Source organism: Podarcis filfolensis (genome assembly GCF_964270895.1).
Source record: "Podarcis filfolensis genome assembly, chromosome: 12".
In the NCBI taxonomy this organism is placed as follows: domain Eukaryota; kingdom Metazoa; phylum Chordata; class Lepidosauria; order Squamata; family Lacertidae; genus Podarcis; species Podarcis filfolensis.
In genome coordinates this window covers 56473870-56493519 of record NC_139614.1, presented here as the reverse complement: position 1 = coordinate 56493519, position 19650 = coordinate 56473870, and the positions used below count along the sequence as shown (strand labels likewise).

At 47.0% G+C, this 19650-nt stretch overlaps 1 protein-coding gene across 1 annotated transcript in view; it reads right to left on the bottom strand.

Moving 5' to 3' along the window:
- The window catches only part of LOC310745929 (uncharacterized protein), a 55640-nt gene that overhangs the window by 19676 nt on the left and 16314 nt on the right, over positions 1 to 19650 (bottom strand). The window contains exons 2-12 of the mRNA XM_083579230.1: positions 17353 to 17506; positions 15365 to 15469; positions 13314 to 13403; positions 12334 to 12486; positions 11081 to 11224; positions 10332 to 10508; positions 8463 to 8669; positions 7197 to 7361; positions 5448 to 5621; positions 3489 to 3617; positions 474 to 629 (exon numbers count right to left, since the gene is read on the bottom strand). Of these exons, the coding sequence (XP_083435356.1) occupies positions 474 to 629; positions 3489 to 3617; positions 5448 to 5621; positions 7197 to 7361; positions 8463 to 8669; positions 10332 to 10508; positions 11081 to 11224; positions 12334 to 12486; positions 13314 to 13403; positions 15365 to 15469; positions 17353 to 17506 (1654 nt within the window). The remainder of the gene's footprint in view (positions 1 to 473; positions 630 to 3488; positions 3618 to 5447; positions 5622 to 7196; positions 7362 to 8462; positions 8670 to 10331; positions 10509 to 11080; positions 11225 to 12333; positions 12487 to 13313; positions 13404 to 15364; positions 15470 to 17352; positions 17507 to 19650) is intronic.

The window sequence follows — 19650 nt, the reverse complement described above, 5'->3', positions numbered from 1 at the left end:
TGTCCTTCAGGCAGTTCAGGAGCCCATGGAGAGGGCTGGTCACTGGGCTCCAGGCTGCGTTGGAAACGAGGGACAAATTACAGGATTGGAGAGTTGGAAGGGACCCCCAGGGGTCATCTGGCCCAACCCCCTGCAATGCTCACCACGCAGCAGAGCCAGGAGTCCCCGTCCCGCAATGGGAAGCAACAGGGTACCCGGAGGCCCCTCCCATTGCCCCGCATCCTGGGAAGAATCTGGCATGGGAGCTGCAGATCCGGCACACCCACCTTTAACCCACCTGCTCCAGGTAACTGGGGAGAGAGCCCCCCAGGCAGGCCAGGAGCAGCCCCCTTGATGGAACACAGGACCTGGCTAAGTGTGGACAAGTGTAGATCCCTTCTGCCTTCTCCAGTCGCTGCGAGTGCATCATTCCTCTCTTCAAATACCCTCCCACCCCAACCAGTCCGCCCCACCCTGTCTAGACTCTGCCTCACCCTCCGAATATGGGACCCACATCCCCAGGTCCATCCCTGTCTCTGGGCTGCTTTGAGAGAGGGATCCTTCGGGGAGGCTAGGTGTCAGGTCTCGCTCCTCCTCAGGGACTTCCTTCAGGTCTCGCACAAGGTCCTCAGATGTTTCTTCCATTTTAACTGTTGCAAAGAACCAAAGGGGGGGAACCAAGGTCAAAGTGGAGCCAGCCGTCATCTCCCCCCACCTCCCACCCTGCCTGAGAATTCCCAGTACTCCAAGGAAAACCATATACAGATCAATTCCTTTGGGAGGAACAGAATCCAAACATACATTCACACCCCTGAAGGCCCTTTGAGAAGGGCCATAGCTCAGTGGCAGAATATCTGCTTTGACAGGGTTAAGCTTGGTGGATCAGGGGAATGCTCTGGATGTAGTGTATCTTGAGTTCAGTAAGGCTTTTGACAAAGTCCCTCATGATATGCTCATGAGGAAGCTGGAAAAATGTGTGGGAACATTTATATAATTTAGCAGAGTTTAAACGATCCCGTTTGAGTTTATGCAGCGACAAGCGGGTTGCTAACTCGTTTGAGTCCTATCAATAATGATACCTTCCTGGTTGATAATCCCTTTCTGTCCCTCTTAAAGAAAACACACATGAATCTGAATCATATTAACATAAACTACTTTACATTCATATTCATTCAGGTTTAGAGTTGTCCCTGAAGGCAGGCTTAGGTTACATAACAGATAAACTGTATACTAGATAGTAGTGAATCATGAGAAGACTCCGAACAGTTACCAGTTAACATTCCTTGCAGCAACCGACCAACCGACAAAACTGCCTGCCACACAGAGGCAGTTAGTCCTCTCAGAATGTTGGACTTGACTGACAGCTTTATATCCCACAAAATAATAATAATAATAATAATAATAATAATAATAATAATATTTTTTATTTATACCCCGCCCTCCCCAGCCAAGGCCGGGCTCAGAGCGGCTTACAAGCAATAATAAAAACAAGTTAAATGATTACAACTTTAAAACAAAATTAAAGAATACAACATTAAAATATTGAAACATTAAAATGTAGCCTCATCGCAGAAGGAGAAGGAAAAGAAAAAAGAGAGCGAGGGAGGGAATCAAATTGGCTCCAAGCCAAAGGCCAGGTGGAACAACTCTGTCTTACAGGCCCTGCGGAAAGAAATCAGATCCCGCAGGGCCCTGGTCTCATGAGACAGAGCGTTCCACCAGGACGGGGCCAGTGTTGAAAAGGCCCTGGCTCTGGTTGAAGCCAATCTAACTTCCTTAGGGCCCAGGACCACTAAGGTGTTGCTATTTATGGACCTTGAGGCTCTCCGTGGGGCAGATCAGAAGAGGCGGTCCCGTAGGTACGAGGGTCCTAGGCCGTGAAGGGCTTTAAAGGTCAAAAGCAGCACCTTAAATCTGATCCTGGACTCCACCGGGAGCCAGTGCAGCTGGAAAAGCACTAGGTGAATATGCTCCCATGGCAGAGACCCCGTGAGGAGTCTCGCTGCAGCATTCTGCACCCGCTGGAGTTTCTGGGTCAGCTTCAAGGGCAGCCCCGTGTAGAGCGAATTACAGTAGTCAAGCCTGGAGATGACCGCCGCATGGATCACTGTGGCCAAGTCGGGGCGGGAAAGGTAAGGGACCAACTGCTTGATGTGGCGAAGGTGGAAAAATGTCGCCTTGGCTGTTGCTGTAACTTGTGGGCTGAACTGATTCACCTCAACTGTTAAGTGGATATGTAGCTGGTTGACTGACAAAACCCAGAGTACTCATTAATGGTTCCTCATCATCCTGGAAAAAAGTGACAAGTGGGGTGCCGAAGGGTTCTGTCCTGGGCAAGTTGTTGCTTAATGTCTTTATAAATGACTTGGATGAAGGAATTGAGGGGATGCTCGTCAAATTTGCAGATGACACCAAACTGGGAGGGGTAGCTAATGCCACAGAAGACAGAATCAGAATTCAAAATGACCTTAACAGATTGGAGAACTGGGCGCAAGCTAACAAAATGAGTTTCATTTTGGGACAAATGTAAGGTTTTGCACTTAGGCAGGAAGAACCAGATGCACAAATATAGGATGGGGGACACCTGGATGAGGATCTCGGGGCCTTGGTGGACCACAAGCTTGACATGAGTCAACTGTGTGATGCAGCAGCAGCAGCAAAAAAAAGGCTAAGGTTATTCTAGGCTGCATCAACAGAGGCCTAGTGCCCTGATCCAAGGAAGTCATAGTTCCTCTCTGTCTGCCTTGGCCAGACCACACCTGGAGTGCTGTGTCCCGTTCTGGGCACCACAATTTGAGAAGGATGTTGACAAGCTGGAAGGCGCACAGAGGAGGGAGACCAAGATGGTCAAGGGTCTGGAAACCGAGCCTGATGAGGAACGGTTGGAAGGAGCTGGGGATGTTTAGCCTAGAGACTGAGATGTGATACATTAGCCACCTTCAAATATCTGAAAGACTGTCGCATGGAAGATGGAGCAAGCTTGTTTTCTGCTACTCCGGAGGGGGGCGGTCACCCCAACCGATGAATTCAAATGACAAGGAAGGGGATTCTGGAAGAGACACCAGGAAGAACTTTATGATAGCGAGAACTGTTTGACAGTGGAAGAGGCTCCTTCAGAAATTGGACTCTTTTTCTGCGGAGGTTTTGAAAACAGAGACTGGATGGCCATCTGTCATGGATGCTTCAGTTGAGATTCCTGCATTACAGGGCGTTCAGCTATAGGACCCTTACAGTCCCCTTCAAACTCTGCAGGTCTATCATTCTATAATTAGGCATAAGGCTGCTTCCTACTGGAGAAATACTCTTCCTCTGAGCAATGACCCTCTTCCTAATTTCATCGGACACAGTACACCAAGTCTGTTATCAATAGTTGGCCGATCTCATCCAAAGTCTTCCAAATGCCTCAGACGGCCAGAAGGAGCTAGATAAAGACAACCCCCTCACCTTTGAACCCCCCCCCCCCCACACACACACACCTCACCCTGCAAAGTCAGCAAGAGGAGTCTTACTTTTGATGCCCAGGACTCCGGTCTCCTCAGCTGCCCCCTCCTTGTCTGGGGCTCCACACGGACTGAGAGGATGATCAGGTCTGTGTGGGTACTGAAGTGACGGGCTGCTGCTCCTCGCTTCCACTTTAACTTTTCCCAAAAAAAGGAAAACGCAAAGGCTAAGCCAGAAGCCGGAAACACACTGGGAGAAGAAACAGTCCGCGGTATCAGCAAATCCTCATGGCTGGCAATGGCTCTCACGTGGATGTGGCAAAAACAGCGTAATAAAGGGCGCAAGTGGGAATTTGTTGCCATTTAAAGGTACTGTACAATCGCATCTTGCACGCATCTAACTCTTGCAATTTCAACCTCGAAGGCTGCCTGGTTGAAATTGCACAATTTATTTTTTAAGAAGTGTATCTGAAGCACTCGAAAGCTTATACCAAGAACAAACTTAGTTGGTCTCTAAGGTGCTACTGGACAATTTTTTTTTTATTTTGTCTATGTATTTCGTATGCTTTTCAGGTTTATACATTTCACTAATTTTACAATATTTTAACATTTAAGGACTTCTTCCCCCCTCTTTCTGCAGTTCCTTAAATTCATTTTTAATATCTTCTGCATATCCAAATTAATTTAATTTGCTCATTTCTTCATCTTCTTGAAATATATACTCTTATGAAACTGCAGGTTATTACAATAATCCTGCCAATGTTTTTATCTGTTTATAATTTATCTGCAAATATTCAATAAAACATTTCCATTCTTTCATTTTAAAAATTGTTATCTCGATTTCTTATTCTTCCAGTAAGTTTCGCCATTTCTGCACACTCCACTAGTTTTTGTAGCCATTCTTCCTTTGCTGGGACTTCTGCTTCTTTCCACTTTGGGTAAGTAACATTCTTGCCACTGTAGTAACATACATAATAAATTTCTAAACCGTTTAGGTAGTTCTGTCCCTATAATTCCCTCTAACACGTGCGATTTCAACCTTGAAGGCTGGCCGGTTGAAATTGAACGCATTGAATGCATGCAAGGTTTTCCCACCAGGACAAGAGCTTTTAAGCGCCCGGCCTTGCTTACCAGGAGAGACCAGTTCAGGATGGGTAAGGATGCTCGTGAAGGGGAGGTTCAACGGATGCATGCTTTTCCGTATAGGCAGAACCCATGGAACCAAGCCTCCGCATACAATTTGATCATACTGTACTCCAGAATTGACCCCCTATACCCCACTTAAGGGAAGGGGTGCCCCTAAACCTGTGTACCAACTTCAAGATTGGCAAACTTCTCTGCCTGAGCATTTCAACTGTTATCACAAACTTAACTGAATTTTTAAAAAACCATTACCTAGCTTAAAGTGTTGTCTTCGAGGACAAATGCATGTACAGATGATGCGAAGTCTTGCACGCATCCACACAGCATTGAAACAGGCTTGGAAAAACTTTTAAATGACAGATTAAGCTCGCATCCACACTTCAAGCCAAAGTGTTCAGATAATTTCTCCATAGTGGCTGCTGCCTGAACTTCAGTGAGGTCTCTCCCCTGGGGGAGTCCCATGGCAAGAGCCCCCTGCTGACCCCCCTACCCCCGTTGAGATCTAGTCTCCTGCCTGTAAGAGACCAGGACGCTCTCCTGAGATCTGGGAGAGGCTCAGGGAGTGTGGGCTGCCGGTCACTCGAAAACCTGAATGCCGCGTCCAAACAGTTTCCCTCTCACCCCCCTCCTTTCCCACTCTTTAGCGCTAAATCGGAGCGGACATCAACTCAGAGAAAACCCAAATTGCTGTTTGCTCCGACTGAGAGCTAAAGAGCAGTTTCCCCCGGGGGAAAGAAGAAGCACGAGTGTGGATAAACCCAGAGTTAACCACATTAGAGCTATGAGCCCATTTAACCTCGCCCCTTTCAACAGGCGCAGGATTTGGCCACAGGAAACATATCCTCCACTCAGTGGAGGGATCAGTAAACAAACTCCACAGCTTACCCACTGCAAAGATGTTCCTGTCCTTTGCCTCTGACCGGCTCCTTCTCCTGCCTCCTTCAGTCTGGCAGGTGGAAACGCGACAGGAGGGAGCAACTGAAGGGCTGGATCCTCCTTGTGCAGCAGCGTTTTCCAGGCTAGGGGCAGGCAGCTCCTCATCCACGGCTTCAATTTTAACTTTGCACAGAAATAAGGAATCAGGGCCATCTCAGACTACCAGTACCACCCCCCAACAAACCACCAAGGTGAAATTGGGTCCCTAACACCTCGAGGGTTTGAGACTCATCGGCTACCCGATGGACTCACAGCTGTCCATGGAGGCGCAGCTCAATTCTGTGTCCAGGGCAGCTGTCTACCAGCTCCACCTGGTACGCAGGATGAGACCCTACCTGTCTACAGACTGTCTCACCAGAGTGGGGCATGCTCTGGTTATCTCCCGCTTGGACTATTGCAATGCACTCTATGTGGGGCTACCTTTGAAGGTGCCCCAGAAACTACAACTAATCCAGAATGCGGCAGCTAGACTGCTGACTGGGAGTGGCCGCCAGGATCACATAACACTGGTCCTGAGAGAGCTGCATTGGCTCCCAGTACGTTTCCGAGCACAATTCAAAGTGTTGGTGCTGACCTTGAAAGCCCTAAATGGCCTCAAAGGCCCAGTGTACCTGAAGGAGCATCTCCACCCCCATCATTCTGCACGGACACTGAGGTCCAGCTCCGAGGGCCTTCTGGCGGTTCCCTCGATGTGAGAAGCAAAGCTACAGGGAACCAGGTAGAGGGCCTTCTTGGTAGTGGCCCCCGCCCTGTGGAACACCCTCCCATCAGATGTCAAAGAGATAAACAACTACCTGACATTTAGAAGACATCTGAAGACAGCCCTGTTCAGGGAAGTTTTTAACGTGTGACACTTTAATGTATTTTTAATCTTTGCTGGAAGCCGCCCAGAGCGGCTAGGGAAACACAGCCAGATGGGCGGGGTACAAATAATAAATTATTATTATTACCCTCACCTGGTTTAGCTGGTCAGTCGAGGTTCTGCTTATTTGCTAATTAGTGGGCCAGAGTACTGTTTCATTTATTATTTGAGTATTGATAATGTTGTTCGCTCCTATTTATACTGCTGGCATGCTTTCCTCCACCCTATGGATGTTACCTTATACAATTTCCCCATTCCTCCGCCCCCCATGTTATTATGTATTGTACATTTTGCTTTGGTGTTAGTCACTTGGCAAATCATCTTCTGAGGCCCTCCTTCATGTGCCTCCTCCTTGAGAGGTCCGGAAGGTGGCAAAAGGAGAACGGGGCCTTTTCTGCACTGGCTCCCCATTTGTGGGAATGCTCTTCCCGGAGAGGTTCACCTGGCGCCTTCATTATACACCTTTAGGCGCCTGGCAAAAACGTTCCTCTTTAACCATGCCTTTGTTGACCTGATGGACATCCTATACCCTTTTAAAATGTGGCTCTTTTGGGGGGGGGGTGTTATTGGGTTATTGTTCTTATTTTGATTTTATATATTGTGATATTTTCTGTGAACCGCCCTGAGACCTCCAGGTATCAGGCGGTATATAAATTCAATCAATCAATCAATCAATCAATCAATCAAGGCATTGTAGAGCTGGAAGTGACCTCAGAGATCCATCTTGTCTAACCCCTTAAATGCAAGGAAGTCCAGGCAAGGTGCCAGGATGGACCAGAAGGAACCGCTAGGCATCCTTAAACCAGAGCGTGTTTTTGCACTATGTTCAGACCCACCTTGGCCAGGGGGAGACCCACAGGTCCCTTCCCTCATCTTCTGCCGCAGGGCTGGCTGCCAGCCACTGCTGGGGTTCCTGCCAGATGTGTGAGGGGGCTGGTGGACGATCAGTTCCTTCAGGCACTTCAGCAGCCCTTGCAGGGGCTTCTCCTCTGCAGCCGTTTCTGAGAGAGAAGAAGAACAAGCTCCGTTGTCGTTTGGGGAAGGGCCGCCAAGCCAGGCTGGGAAAGTGTTATGTACTGAGTTGAATAGGATCCAAACTGCAGCAGTCTGATTGGTCCTAGAACAATAGGATCCAAAAGGCAGCAGTCTGATTGGTCCTAGAACAATAGGATTCAGAATGCAGCAGTCTGATTGGTCCTAGAACAATGCAGCAGTCTGATTGGTTGGCAGGAAGAACCCAATCATGCTCCAGATAGAAGTGAATCCACAACCTGATTGGCTTACAGTAGAATTCCGGAATTAGCCAATCATGTGCAGCCCATTGTGTAAATAATGTATATAAAGCAGATACTTTGAGGGGACATTCATTCATTCCTCCTCACCACTATGAGCTGAATAAAGAGCATGAAATCACTTTGCGACTCTGAGTATATTTCAGAAAGGAAGGTGAATAATAATAATAATAATAATAATAAATAACTTATTATTTATACCCTGCCCATCTGGCTGGGTTTTCCTAGCCACTCTGGGCAGCTCTCAACAGAATATTAATAATAATAAAAAAGCGACAAAACATCAAACACTGAAAACTTCCCCAAACAGGGCTGCCTTCAGATGTCTTCTAAACGTCAGATAGTTGTTTATTTCCTTGACATCTGATGGGAGGGCATTCCACAGGGCAGGTGCCACAACCGAGAAGGCCCTCAAAGGTAGCCCCACGTAGAGCGCGTTGCAGTAGTCCAAGCGAGAGATAACCAGAGCATGCACCACTCTGGCAAGACAGTCTGCAGGCAGGGAGGGTCTCATCCTACGTACCTGATGGAGCTGGTAGACAGCCGCCCTGGACAAAGAATTAACCTGCGCCTCCATGGTCAGTTGTGAGTCCAAAATGACTCCCAGGCTGCGCACCTGGTCCTTCGGGGGCACAGTTACCCCATTCAGGACCAGGGAGTCCTCCACACCAGCCCGCCCCCTGACTCAATCACAGAAACAACTTTCTGACGGGAAGAGCTCTTCGAGGGTGGAACAGGCATCACAGATCACACCCAAATGAACAGATCCGTTCCTTCATCCCAAACCTCCTCCTTCCCGAGTTTACGAACCTTGCGTGAGGCTTGGGTGCGAGTGCTTCGAAACGCCTTCTTGGCAGGCTCTCGGATCCAGGGACTTGGGCCGTTCCGTGTCTCTCCCGGAAGAGCAGCTCAATAAAGAGGCACTGACAGATGCACCAAGAGCATCAGGCAATTCTGCTCCTCCTTCCTTCCAGGAATTTAGCAGAGGTTCATGGCCAGGATCTGCAGCAGGTTCTGCTGAAACAAAAGAAATCAAGAATGCATTGCATCAGTGTTTGGCCTGTCCTGCTGGAAGTTTAGGTGTAACTCTTTCCATCTAATGCAGCGGTTCTCAACCTGTGGGTCCCCAGATGTTGTTGAACTACAACTCCCATCACCCCTTGCTAGCAAGGCCAGAGCTCAGGGATGATGGTAGTTGTGGACCAACAACATCTGGGGACCCACAGGTTGAGAACCGCTGCATTAGACAGAAAGAAGATAAAGTCCCAACCAGAGAAGGCAGGCAGATCAAGTTGATGGATTATGCCGAAATGGCAAAAAGGACTGGAAGAGTCAGAATTCAGGAAGACCAAAATTTTAATAAGGAATGGGAGAAATTTATGACCTATCTTAAAAGCCATTGTAAACAGTGAAAATCATTGGTAGGATTAGAATATCACTTGTACTTTCATGGTGAATTCTGGATATGACGGAGATGGAAAAGATTTAGATTATCATAAAAGATGCAGGAGGAAATGATTAATAATAGGACCCACAAAGGGGAGGAGGGAAGTCCTAGAGATTCCTTGGATATTCCTTTGATATGTGACTGTAAAGTTTTAATGTGAAAAATGAAATAAATAAATGTATGGGGGGAAAGGAAGTCTGGCTTCAACTCAGCTCGCTGAGAGCGGTTTGCATGGGGTAACAGGGGGCATCATTTTAGGAGGTGAAACTTAATCGTTCTTCGTTTCTTCAGTGAAGGGTTTTAAAAATATGTTTCTGGGTGTGAGGAATTCAAATCTGCTATTATTTTTGTGATCGGACGTTTAGCTTGGCAACTCTACATTTGATGAAGAAGCACATTAAGCGCTTTTGGAAAACCAAAGAATTTTAATTGTACCTTCTGGAAATGTCAGGTAATGCTAAATGATTAAAAAAATAATAATAATTATATATATGTGTATATGTGTATACGTATATATATATATATATATATATATATATATATATATATTTCTTAGAACTTCCAGTACTTGGCAATCATTTTTAATGATTTCTATGCCATTTTACACACATACCAAGCAAAACTAAATTGTATTGATCTAAACAAAAGATCTGGTGAGTTTCCAAGTCACATTACAACTTTTTAGCACCCCTTGTTTTTGAAAACTGAAAGCTGAAGAAATTCAACATGCCCTAATGGATTAATGGAGTGGGGGACCCCCAGCTCTCCTGGAACCCTTTTCTCTATGCTGACACCTCTCTTATCTCTTTGAACTTTAGAGGGATAAACCTAGGTTGCATCCAGCTTTAAGATTCCCTGCAGGGCAGCTGTGGCATTTGTCCGGAGCCCTGGTCGTCTCACGGACTATTGACCCGTACACCACTAATCTGCTGCCACCAACGAGGTCCTGGCCGGTAAAATCACTTCAATCCCAGTCAGGTTCTCAATTAATAAAGAAGAGTGTATTTTATTTCAGACACAAACAAACTTTTACGGCTTTCCAAACGTTGTTACTCTTTACTTTCTTAGTCTTATTTTCCTCTCTCTATCTCTTCTACCTCCCCTCACTCAAGAACCCACTGCCCTAACTGTCTCTCTGTTTCCAACTGCCTGCCAACTGCTTCTCCAACTGCCTTTCCCAACCAGCCAACCCACTAAAACCAACCAACTACCCACCAACAACTCTAACAAACCTCGGGCTAAACCTCCGGGACCTCCTCTGTTTGGCTCCGCCTCTCCCACGGCAGGGCGGTCCAGAGGGTCAGTGGGCGTGGCTTGAGGAGCAGCAGCCGAGCCCACAGCCCCGTTCTCCCGTCCTCCATCATTTGCACCGTCATCGAGGACGGGGGATCTGCCGGCCGTTGTGTCTGCTGGAACGACAGGAACACAAAAATGCTGGTTTGTTCCAGGATTTGTGCCAGTTTTCCCTCTTGCTATGACCATGTTAGTTCCCCGGCTGTGTTAGGGCCCTAAGACAGGGGTCCTCGTGACACAGGCCCCCCGATAACAGCAGGTGAACCCATCCCTTAGTCGCTCCCTGGTGGAGCCGCCGTCCCCAGACACCTCGCTTCCTTCCCTGATTTAAATCAAATTGATTTAAATTACAATTTAAATCATGATTTAAATCACTAGTCAGTAAGACTTGATTTAAATCTTTTTTTTTTTTTTTACAGAAAGACTCATTCTTGCTGGTATAATGTTAATATATACAACCAGAGGAAGGTTTCGATTTTGGAATAATAAATTTTACAGTTACATCAAAAATCACTGATTTGGTTATACTATTAGATATACATGAGGTTTAATAAGTTAACTGTTTATATTTGGACAACTTTTCTGCTGTACTTCATTGGAAGGAGAGAGAAAAAATCATTTCCTTAATAACAATTGAAACAATTTATTTCACTAAAGCAGTAACAAGGCCCTTTCTGCTCATACCAACCTGGGATTTGGGAATCCTGCCGGTCTCCCTCAGTGGTGCCGGCCGGTGTGCCAGGATGGCTGGGCACGCCCAGGGTGACAGGCTCTGCCGTATCTCTTTGCCGGCCAAAAGGGTGCAAGCTCTCCAACGGAACTTCTCTTTTAACTGCAAGAACAAAGCAAATGGACGGATCAGGACCTTGCGGATCACAAAGGGATCCTTCCCTGGAACGTGACAGGGAGAGCTGACCGAAGGGTCCGATTCTGCCTTGGTCAGACCACACCGGGAGTCCTGTGTCCAGCTCTGGGCACCACAATTTGAGAAGGATGTTGACCATCTGGAAGGTGTGCAAAGGAGGGCAACCAAGATGGTGAAGGGTCTGGAAACCAAGACTGATGAGGAACGGTCTAAGGAGTTGGGCAGGTTTAGCCTGCAAAAGAGGAGACTGAGAGGAGATATGAGAACCATCTTCAAGTATCTCAGGGGCTGTCTTATGGAGGAGGGAGCAAGCTTGTTTTCCTCTGCTCTGGAGGGTAGGACTCGAACCCATGGCTTCAAGTTACAAGAAAGTTGCAACTACACTATATATATATATATATATATATATATATATATATATATATATATACACACACACACACATATATATATATATATATACACACACACACACACACACACAAATACACACACACACACATATACGAAAAAACATTGTAACATTGTTCTGGAGTAAGCATATCAGTATGTAACGTATGAAGCTTTGCAGGGTTAAAGAAAGAGAAAAATGGTGCAAAAAGTATAAAGGTAGAGGTAATCTACTTTAGACACAACAATTTAGAAAGAGTAAAAATTTCGAGATCTTAGAACAAATGAAGGAAGTCAATATGTGTATATGTAGGTAATGATTAGAATGATGATATGGTTTTATTTGTAGATGTGTGTTTTTGTTGTTTTGTTGTTTTTGTTTTTTGTGTGTGTTTTTTCCGCTTGTATTTTTTGTTGTAATTTTGCATTGAAAATAAAAAATTAAAAAAAGAAGGAAAGAAAGTTGCAACTAAACACCAGGAAGAACTTTCTGTCAGTTAGATGGTGGAACAGACTCCCTGGGAAGGTGGCGAACTCTCCTTCCTTGGAGGCTTTCTAGCAGAGGCTGGATGGCCATCTGCCATGGATTCTTGAGCTGACATTCCTGCACTGCAGGGGGTTGGGCTAGATGACCTCTGGTGGTCCTTTGCAACTCTACCATTCTAAGAATCCGTGAATTCGCTCACCGCTGCTGGTTGGTGCCTCCTTGGCAGGAACCTCAGCTTCCACGGTGTCTGGGACGAGGTCTCCGGCAGCCTTCGTGTGTCCGTAGAGAAACTCTGGGATTTCGTCCACCAGCTTCATGAGCGCGCAAAGGTGGAGGCTGCTGGGATGCTCACCTGTTTGGGAAGCAGAGAGAGAAAAGTATCCGCCTTTTATTTCCACGGACAGGGAAGATAAAGTCCTCTTCAATCAAGTACACACAGCTGTGACCAGCCAGCAGCAAATTTTGACGCTGGATCTGAAAACGAGAGCTGCTTTACAATCGAGCTCCATTTATGGGGGTGAAAAGAGGATTTTCCACCAAGCCGGCCGAGATAGGGATCATCTCCCCATGCAGCATGGCTCACTCACACGAGCTGCCTACAACACTAATGTAACCCGTTCTGGGCACCCCAATTTAAGAAGGATGTTGACAAGCTGGAGAGTGTGCAACCAAGATGATCAAGCCACCCAGAGTGGCTGGGGAAACCCAGCCAGAAGGGCAGAGTATAAATAATAATAAATTATTATTATTATTATTATTGAAACTGAGCCATATGAGGAACGGTTGAAGGAGCTAGGTATATTTAGCCTGGAAAAGCGGAGATATGAGAGCCATCTTCAAATATCTAAAGTCACATGGAAGATGGAGCAAGCATTTTTTCTACCGCAATGGAGGGTAGGACTCGAACTCATGGCTTCAAGTTACAAGAAAGGAAATCCCAACTAAACATATAGAAAAACTGAGGGTAAGGGGCATTTGATGGTAGAGCGGACTCCCTCAGAAGGCAGTCGAATCTCTTTCACTGGAGGTTTTTAAACATGAGGTGGGGGGCCACCTGTCAGGGGTTCTTCAGCTGCGATTCCTGCATTGCAAGCGGGTTGGGCTAGATGACCATGGGGGAGCCCTCCCCAAGTCCATGGTTCTGTGATTCCAACACTCTATTCCTCTTCGCACTCTTACCGTCCCGGTTGCTAGCTGGGGTCAGGCACCTCTCTCCCTCCTCACTCAGGTCCTCCAGGTCCCAGGGTCCCTCCAGCTCGGATGCATCCTCTGAAAAGAGGAACGGTTCCCCGAAAGCAGAAAAGAAAGCCTAAGGGAGCCTCCCTCAATCTGGTGGGCTTCGTATGTTTTGGACTGCAGTTTCCCTGGCGCCAATCTGGGAGGCCCCTCCATGGAGGCGCAGGTCAGTTCTGTGTCCAGGGCAGCTGTTTATCAGCTCCACCTGGTATGCAGGCTGAGACCCTCCCTGTCCGCAGTCTGGCCAGAGTGGTGCATGCTCTGGTTATCTCTCGCTTGGACTCCTGCAATGCGCTCTACTTGGGGCTTCCTTTGAAGGTGACCCGGAAACTGCAACTAATCCAGAATGCGGCAGCCAGACTGGTGACTGGGAGCAGCCGCCAAGACCACATAACACTGGTCCTGAAAGGCCTACATTGGCTCCCAGTACGTTTCCAAGCACAATTCAAAGTGTTGGTGCTGACCTTGAAAGCCCTAAACGGCCTCGGCCCAGTATACCTGAAGGAGCGTCTCCACCTCCATCGTTCTGCCCGGACACTGAGGTCCAGCTCCGAGGGCCTTCTGGCGGTTCCCTCCCTGCGATAAGCTTACAAGGAACCAGGCAGAGGGCCTTCTCGGTAGTGGCACCCGCCCTGTGGAACGCCCTCCCACCAGATGTCAAAGAGAAAAATAACTACCAAACTTTTAGAAGACATCTGAAGGCAGCCCTGTTTAGGGAAGCTTTTAATGTTTGATGCATTACTGTATTTTAATATTTTGCTGGAAGCCGCTCAGAGTGGCTGGGAAAGCCCAGCCAGATGGGCGGGGTATAAATAATACATTATTATTATTATTATTATTATTATTATTATTATTATTATTATTATTATTACGTCTGTCCTTTCTATGGGGCGGAGGGGGGGAGAAGAGGCTTTTAAAATAATCCTAGCACCATTTTGCTTTTTAAAAAAAGTAATAAAAGAAATCTATAATGAGGGGATATATTCGTAACTCAAGTCTCCCCTGCTGCCACCCGGCTTGGCAAAGAACCCAGCTCTGGCAGGGGCTGGTTCCCAGAAAAAGCTCCACAAAGGGAAACTACCCACAAATCCCCTCCAGGGTGGACTGAACTAGAGTTAAGACTATGGAACTCGCTGCCACTGGAGGCAGCAATGACCAACATGGATGGCTTTAAAACAGGATCCATGGAGGGGAGGGCTATTGATGGCTGCTAGCAAGGATGTCTCTGTTCTGCCTCCACAGTCAGAGGCAACAATGCTTCTGAATTTCAGTTGCTGGAAACTGCAGGAGGGGAGAGGGCTCTGCGTTCGAATCCTGCTTGCTGGTTTCCCACAGGGATCTGGCTGGTTGCTGTAAGAACAGGATGCTGGAGTCTTCCTATGTTCTTATGCTAACCTGCAAACTATGGGGTTTTTCATTACTTGAGGCTGAAACGGACCTTTGCTCTCTGGGGCTTACTTGCGAGTAGGCATTATAGACGGACCTTGGCCATGGGGAAGGGAATAGCATAATAATAATAATAATAATAATAATAATAATAATAATAATAATAATTTTTTATCTATACCCCGCCCATCTGGCTGGGTTTGCCCAGCCACTCTGGGTGGCTTCCAACAGAATATTAAAATACAATAGTCTATTAAACATTAAAAGCTTCTCTAGAATGCTATTTTAAGTGACGTACGTTTTTAATCTCTCGCCAAAAAAACAGTGGGAAAACAATGTCCCGGCACTGTTAAAGGGTTCTGATATTCAAAACAAAAAATTTTTTTCCTTCCAGTAGCACCTTAAAGACCAACTAAGTTAGTTCTTGGTATGAGCTTTCGTGTGCATGCACACTTCTTCAGATACACTTCAGTTGGTCTTTAAGGTGCTACTGGAAGGGAAAAAAAATTTTGTTTTGACTATGGCAGACCAACACGGCTACCTATCTGTAACGGGTTCTGATATTGTTTGCGTTGTATTTTCTTCCACCACGGAACAGGATTTCTTACCGCTGGCTCTGTCCTCCCCACCAGCCCCGCCACGTTTCTGGACCTCAATATTTCCTTCTGGCTGATTGATGAAGGACGACAGCTCCACCGGAGGAATGGAACGGCCTGTTTGCAAAGCAGAAAGGGGGGGAACTATGTTTGAAACTGGGAGCTCAAGCCAAGTGACACCCGAGGGTGCCAGTAAGGTTTTCTGGGACCAGGAACAATATATGTGCACTGAGGGCTCTCCGACCCACTCACTAAAGGGGACATTGCAGCAGGTTGGACTAGATGATCCTCGATACCCAATTCCAACTCTACGATTCTACGTTTCCATGACACAGAGTTTTATAAAATCCGCTCGTTTAATCTCAGTGTAAACAAGCAGTCCAGTGACAATAAAGTATTTCTATTTTCTATTTCTATATGCTTTGCGTCGTTTGCAAATTTCTATCCCGTTTGAGGGCCGAGGGCTCAAAAATAAATACAGTGGTACCTTGGTTCTCAAATGCCTTGGTACTCAGACAACTTGCAACCCAAACACTGCAAACCCGGAAGTGTTCCGGTTTGTGAACTATTTTCGGAAGCCAAACATGCTCCGTTTTGAGTGTTACACTTCCGATTTGAGTGTCACACTTCTGTTTTGAGTGTTACCTTGAGGTCTGTCTGTTTTTGCTATTTATTTTGCATTTTTGTTTTTGCGGCTCTTTTTTGTGTGTGACTGTGGAATCCAGTTCAGGTACTGATTGATTGTGTGACTGCAGTACATTGTTTATTGCTTTCATTTTATGGTTCAATGGTCTCGGTAGATAGTAAAATTCATGTTAAATTGCTTTTTTAGGGGTTGTTTTTAAAAGTCTGGAACGGATTAGTCCATTTTGCATTACTTTCTATGGGAAAACGCGTCTTGGTTTTGGAACGCTTTGGTTTTGGAAAGGACTTCCGGAATGGATCAAGTTTTGTTAGCCCCAAAATGGAAAACGAGTGAGGTCCCAACCAAAGAAGAATGGCAACTGAAGCTGATGGAATATGCGCAGACTTAACATATAGAATAAGAGAACAAGAAGAACATACATTTAGAGAAGATTGGAAAATGTTTATTGACTACAGTGGTACCATAATCCGTTCTGGAGGTCCAGTTGTAAACCAAAACAGGTTGTAACCCAAGGCACGCTTTTGCCAATGGGGCCTCCCCCCAAAAAATTGGTTGTAATCCAAAAAGAAATGGGTCATCCAAAAAAAGGGACATGAACTTCCGGGTTTGATGTGGTTGTAATCCAAAACGGTTGTAATCCAAAGCGGTTGCAAACCAAGGTACCACTGTATAAGGGAAATAACTGTGTACAGCTGAAAATGTTGGCAGCATTAAGATAAATTCAGCAGTGTAAATAAGTTTTGATGAATGTAATAATGGAATACTGAATGATCTAGTTTGTGTAAAATATGCAGGGATTTATGATATGCAAAATGACCCATGGAAAGAGAAGAAGGGAAGTCATTGATATCTTAAGGATGTAAAAATGCGTACAGTGGACCCTCCGGATATGAATTAAATTCACTCCGGGGGTCCATCCACAACCCGTAAAGTCTATAGGCAGAGGCGCTGCTTCTGCGCACGGCGCGACTGAGCGCTTCTACACATGCACACGGCGCACAGAGCACTTCTGCGTGCGCACTGTGAAACCAGGAAGTATACACTTCCGGGTTTCCCACGTTCGTAACCCAAAAGTTATGTATCCAGAGCGGTACGTAACTTGAGGGGCACCTGTACTTTAAATTGTGAAACAGAAAATTTAATAAAAATGAAAGAGAGAGAGTGTCCAGCCGGATTGGGCCCTCTGCACCTCTCCCACACAACCAGCTTCAGTGGGTCCCAAAATCCATTATATAATGGTGGGGGTGGGGGTGTTCTGCTTTTCTCTGTATCCTGCGGGACACAGGGGCCACCCCAAAATAAGGGGGCAGGGTGGCCCTCTCTACAAGGGCAACAGTGGCGCACCAGACCTTACCCACGGAAAGAAGCAACGTGAAATTCTCCAGCATCACTTCCTGGTGCAGATCCTTCTGCCATCCGTCCAGCATGGACCACTCCTCGCGGGAGAAGCTGACAGCGACATCCTCAAAGGTCACCTCCTGCCACAGCGCATCAACCGGGGTGGAGGTCTGTGGGATAAGCAGCCTCATATAACCAAGATGCGTAAGTCGAATGGATGCATGAAGGGGTTAAAACCATAGAGTAAGGTGTCCTGCCAGGCTCAGCGAATATACCCACTTCCCCTCACCTGGGGAGGAACCAGGTAATCTTTGCTCCCTCCTCAGTCTCCCCAAGAAGCTCAACCTGGGAAGCGGTTTGAGCTGGTTGCTCCAGGCTCAGACTGCATGGCTCTCACAAGCCACTCTTGAGTCCCTACACCAATAACCAACAGCCATCAATAGACCTCTCCTCCATCAATTTATCTAATCCTAAAGCTATCTAGCTCAGTGGCCATCACTGCCTACTGTGGGAGGGAGTTCCACAGTTTAACAATGAAGAAGGACGTCCTTTTGTCCGTCCTGACTCTTCCAACAGTCAGCTTCATCAGCTGCCCACGTGCTCTGAGTGCTAGGAGAGAGCAAGAAAAACACTGTATTTTTTGCTTCATAAGATACACTTTTTTCTTCCTAAATATTAAGGGGAAATGTCTGTGCGTCTTATGGAGCGAATGTGTGGTCCCTGGAGCCAAATTGCCCAGGGGCAAAAAGCAGATCGTGCTTTTTTTTTTTTGAAAGAGGGAAGGGGCTGTTGAAACAAAGCCGCTAATAGGCAAGCGATCGGGGAGGGAGATAAGGGACGCTAGAGATAAAGGAGGCTGCCTGGGAGGGGGGAGGCAAAGACAGCAAACTTGCAAAGGGGGGAAACAGGAAGACTAAAGCAATAAGGAGGAGCAAAAACCTGCTCCAGCTAAAGAAAAGACACTAAGGCAAACAAGAGGGAAGGGAGTGTTGAAAGGAAGCAGTTGATCGGTGGGATCGGGAGAGAGATAAGGGAGGCTAGAGATAAAGGAGGCTGCCTGGGAGGGGGGAGGTAAAAGCCCATGGATCCTCAGGATTTTTACATTGGGTCACCCCAAATTCACATAGCATGTCCATGGCTACAGCTTGCACCAAGAAAATCACGCATCCACTGTTTCCTGGGGCTGCAGTTGGTGCAAAAATGTGGTTACAAAGCACGGATCCACATGGATCCTCAGGATTTTTGCATTGGGTCACCCCAAATTCACCATCAGATCACATGTCTGTGGCCACAGCACGAGCCAAAAAAACCATACATCCACTGTTTCGTTCAGAATGTTTTTTTTCTTGTTTTCCTCCTCTAAAAACTACTGTATTTTTCGCCCTATAGGACGCACTTTTTCCCCTCCAAAAATGAAGGGGAAATGTGTGTGTGTCCTATGGGCCAAATGCAGGCTTTCGCTGAAGCCTGGAGAGCGAGAGGAGTCAGTGCGCACCGACCCCTCTCGCTCTCCAGGCTTCAGGAAGCTATCTGCAAGCCTTGGGAGCTCCGCGGGAGTTCCCGTCGGGCTCCCAAGGCCTGCAGATAGCAGCCTGCATCCCAAAGCCTGGGGCGCACTGCACAGCGCACCCTGGGCTTTGTGCAGATATCGGGCAGCCCCACAAGCTCGGGGGACAGCGGGGAGGCGGAGCACCGCCATCCCGCTGTTCCCCGACCTGGTCTGGAGGCTGGCTCTGGGAGAAGCGGGCTTCTCCCCACCGCCAGCCCCACAAGCTGAGGGGACAGATATCCGCAAGCCTGGGGAGACCGGCGCGACTTCCCGCCAGGCTCCCTAGGCTTGCAGATAGCAGCCTGTTCTGGGGGCTGGGGTCGGGGGAAGCTCGGGCATCCCTCGCCCCAGCCCCGCGCCTGGGGCGGGGGGAAAATAATTTTTTCCCCTTTATTCCCCCCCCCAAAAAAACTAGGTGCGTCCTATGGGCCAGTGCGCCCTATGGGGCGAAAAATACGGTAGGTGCGTCTTATGGTCAGGTGCGCAAAAAATACGGTATCTCTCTGTCCCCACTTGTGAGCCAAGGGCTGCTAAATGTATCAGGATGCAATTATGAGAAATGTTGGTCAGAAGTTAAGAAAGATCTAGAAACATGGTCAAATTTGAGACTTTCCTTGTTGGGCAGAATTGCAGTTATCAAGATGAATGTCTTGCCGAGAATGCTGTTTTTGTTTCAAACATTGCAGATTTTGGACAAAATGGAATGTTTCAAGAGGTGGCAGAAAGATATATCTAAATTTGTCTGGCAGGGCAAAAAGCCCAGAA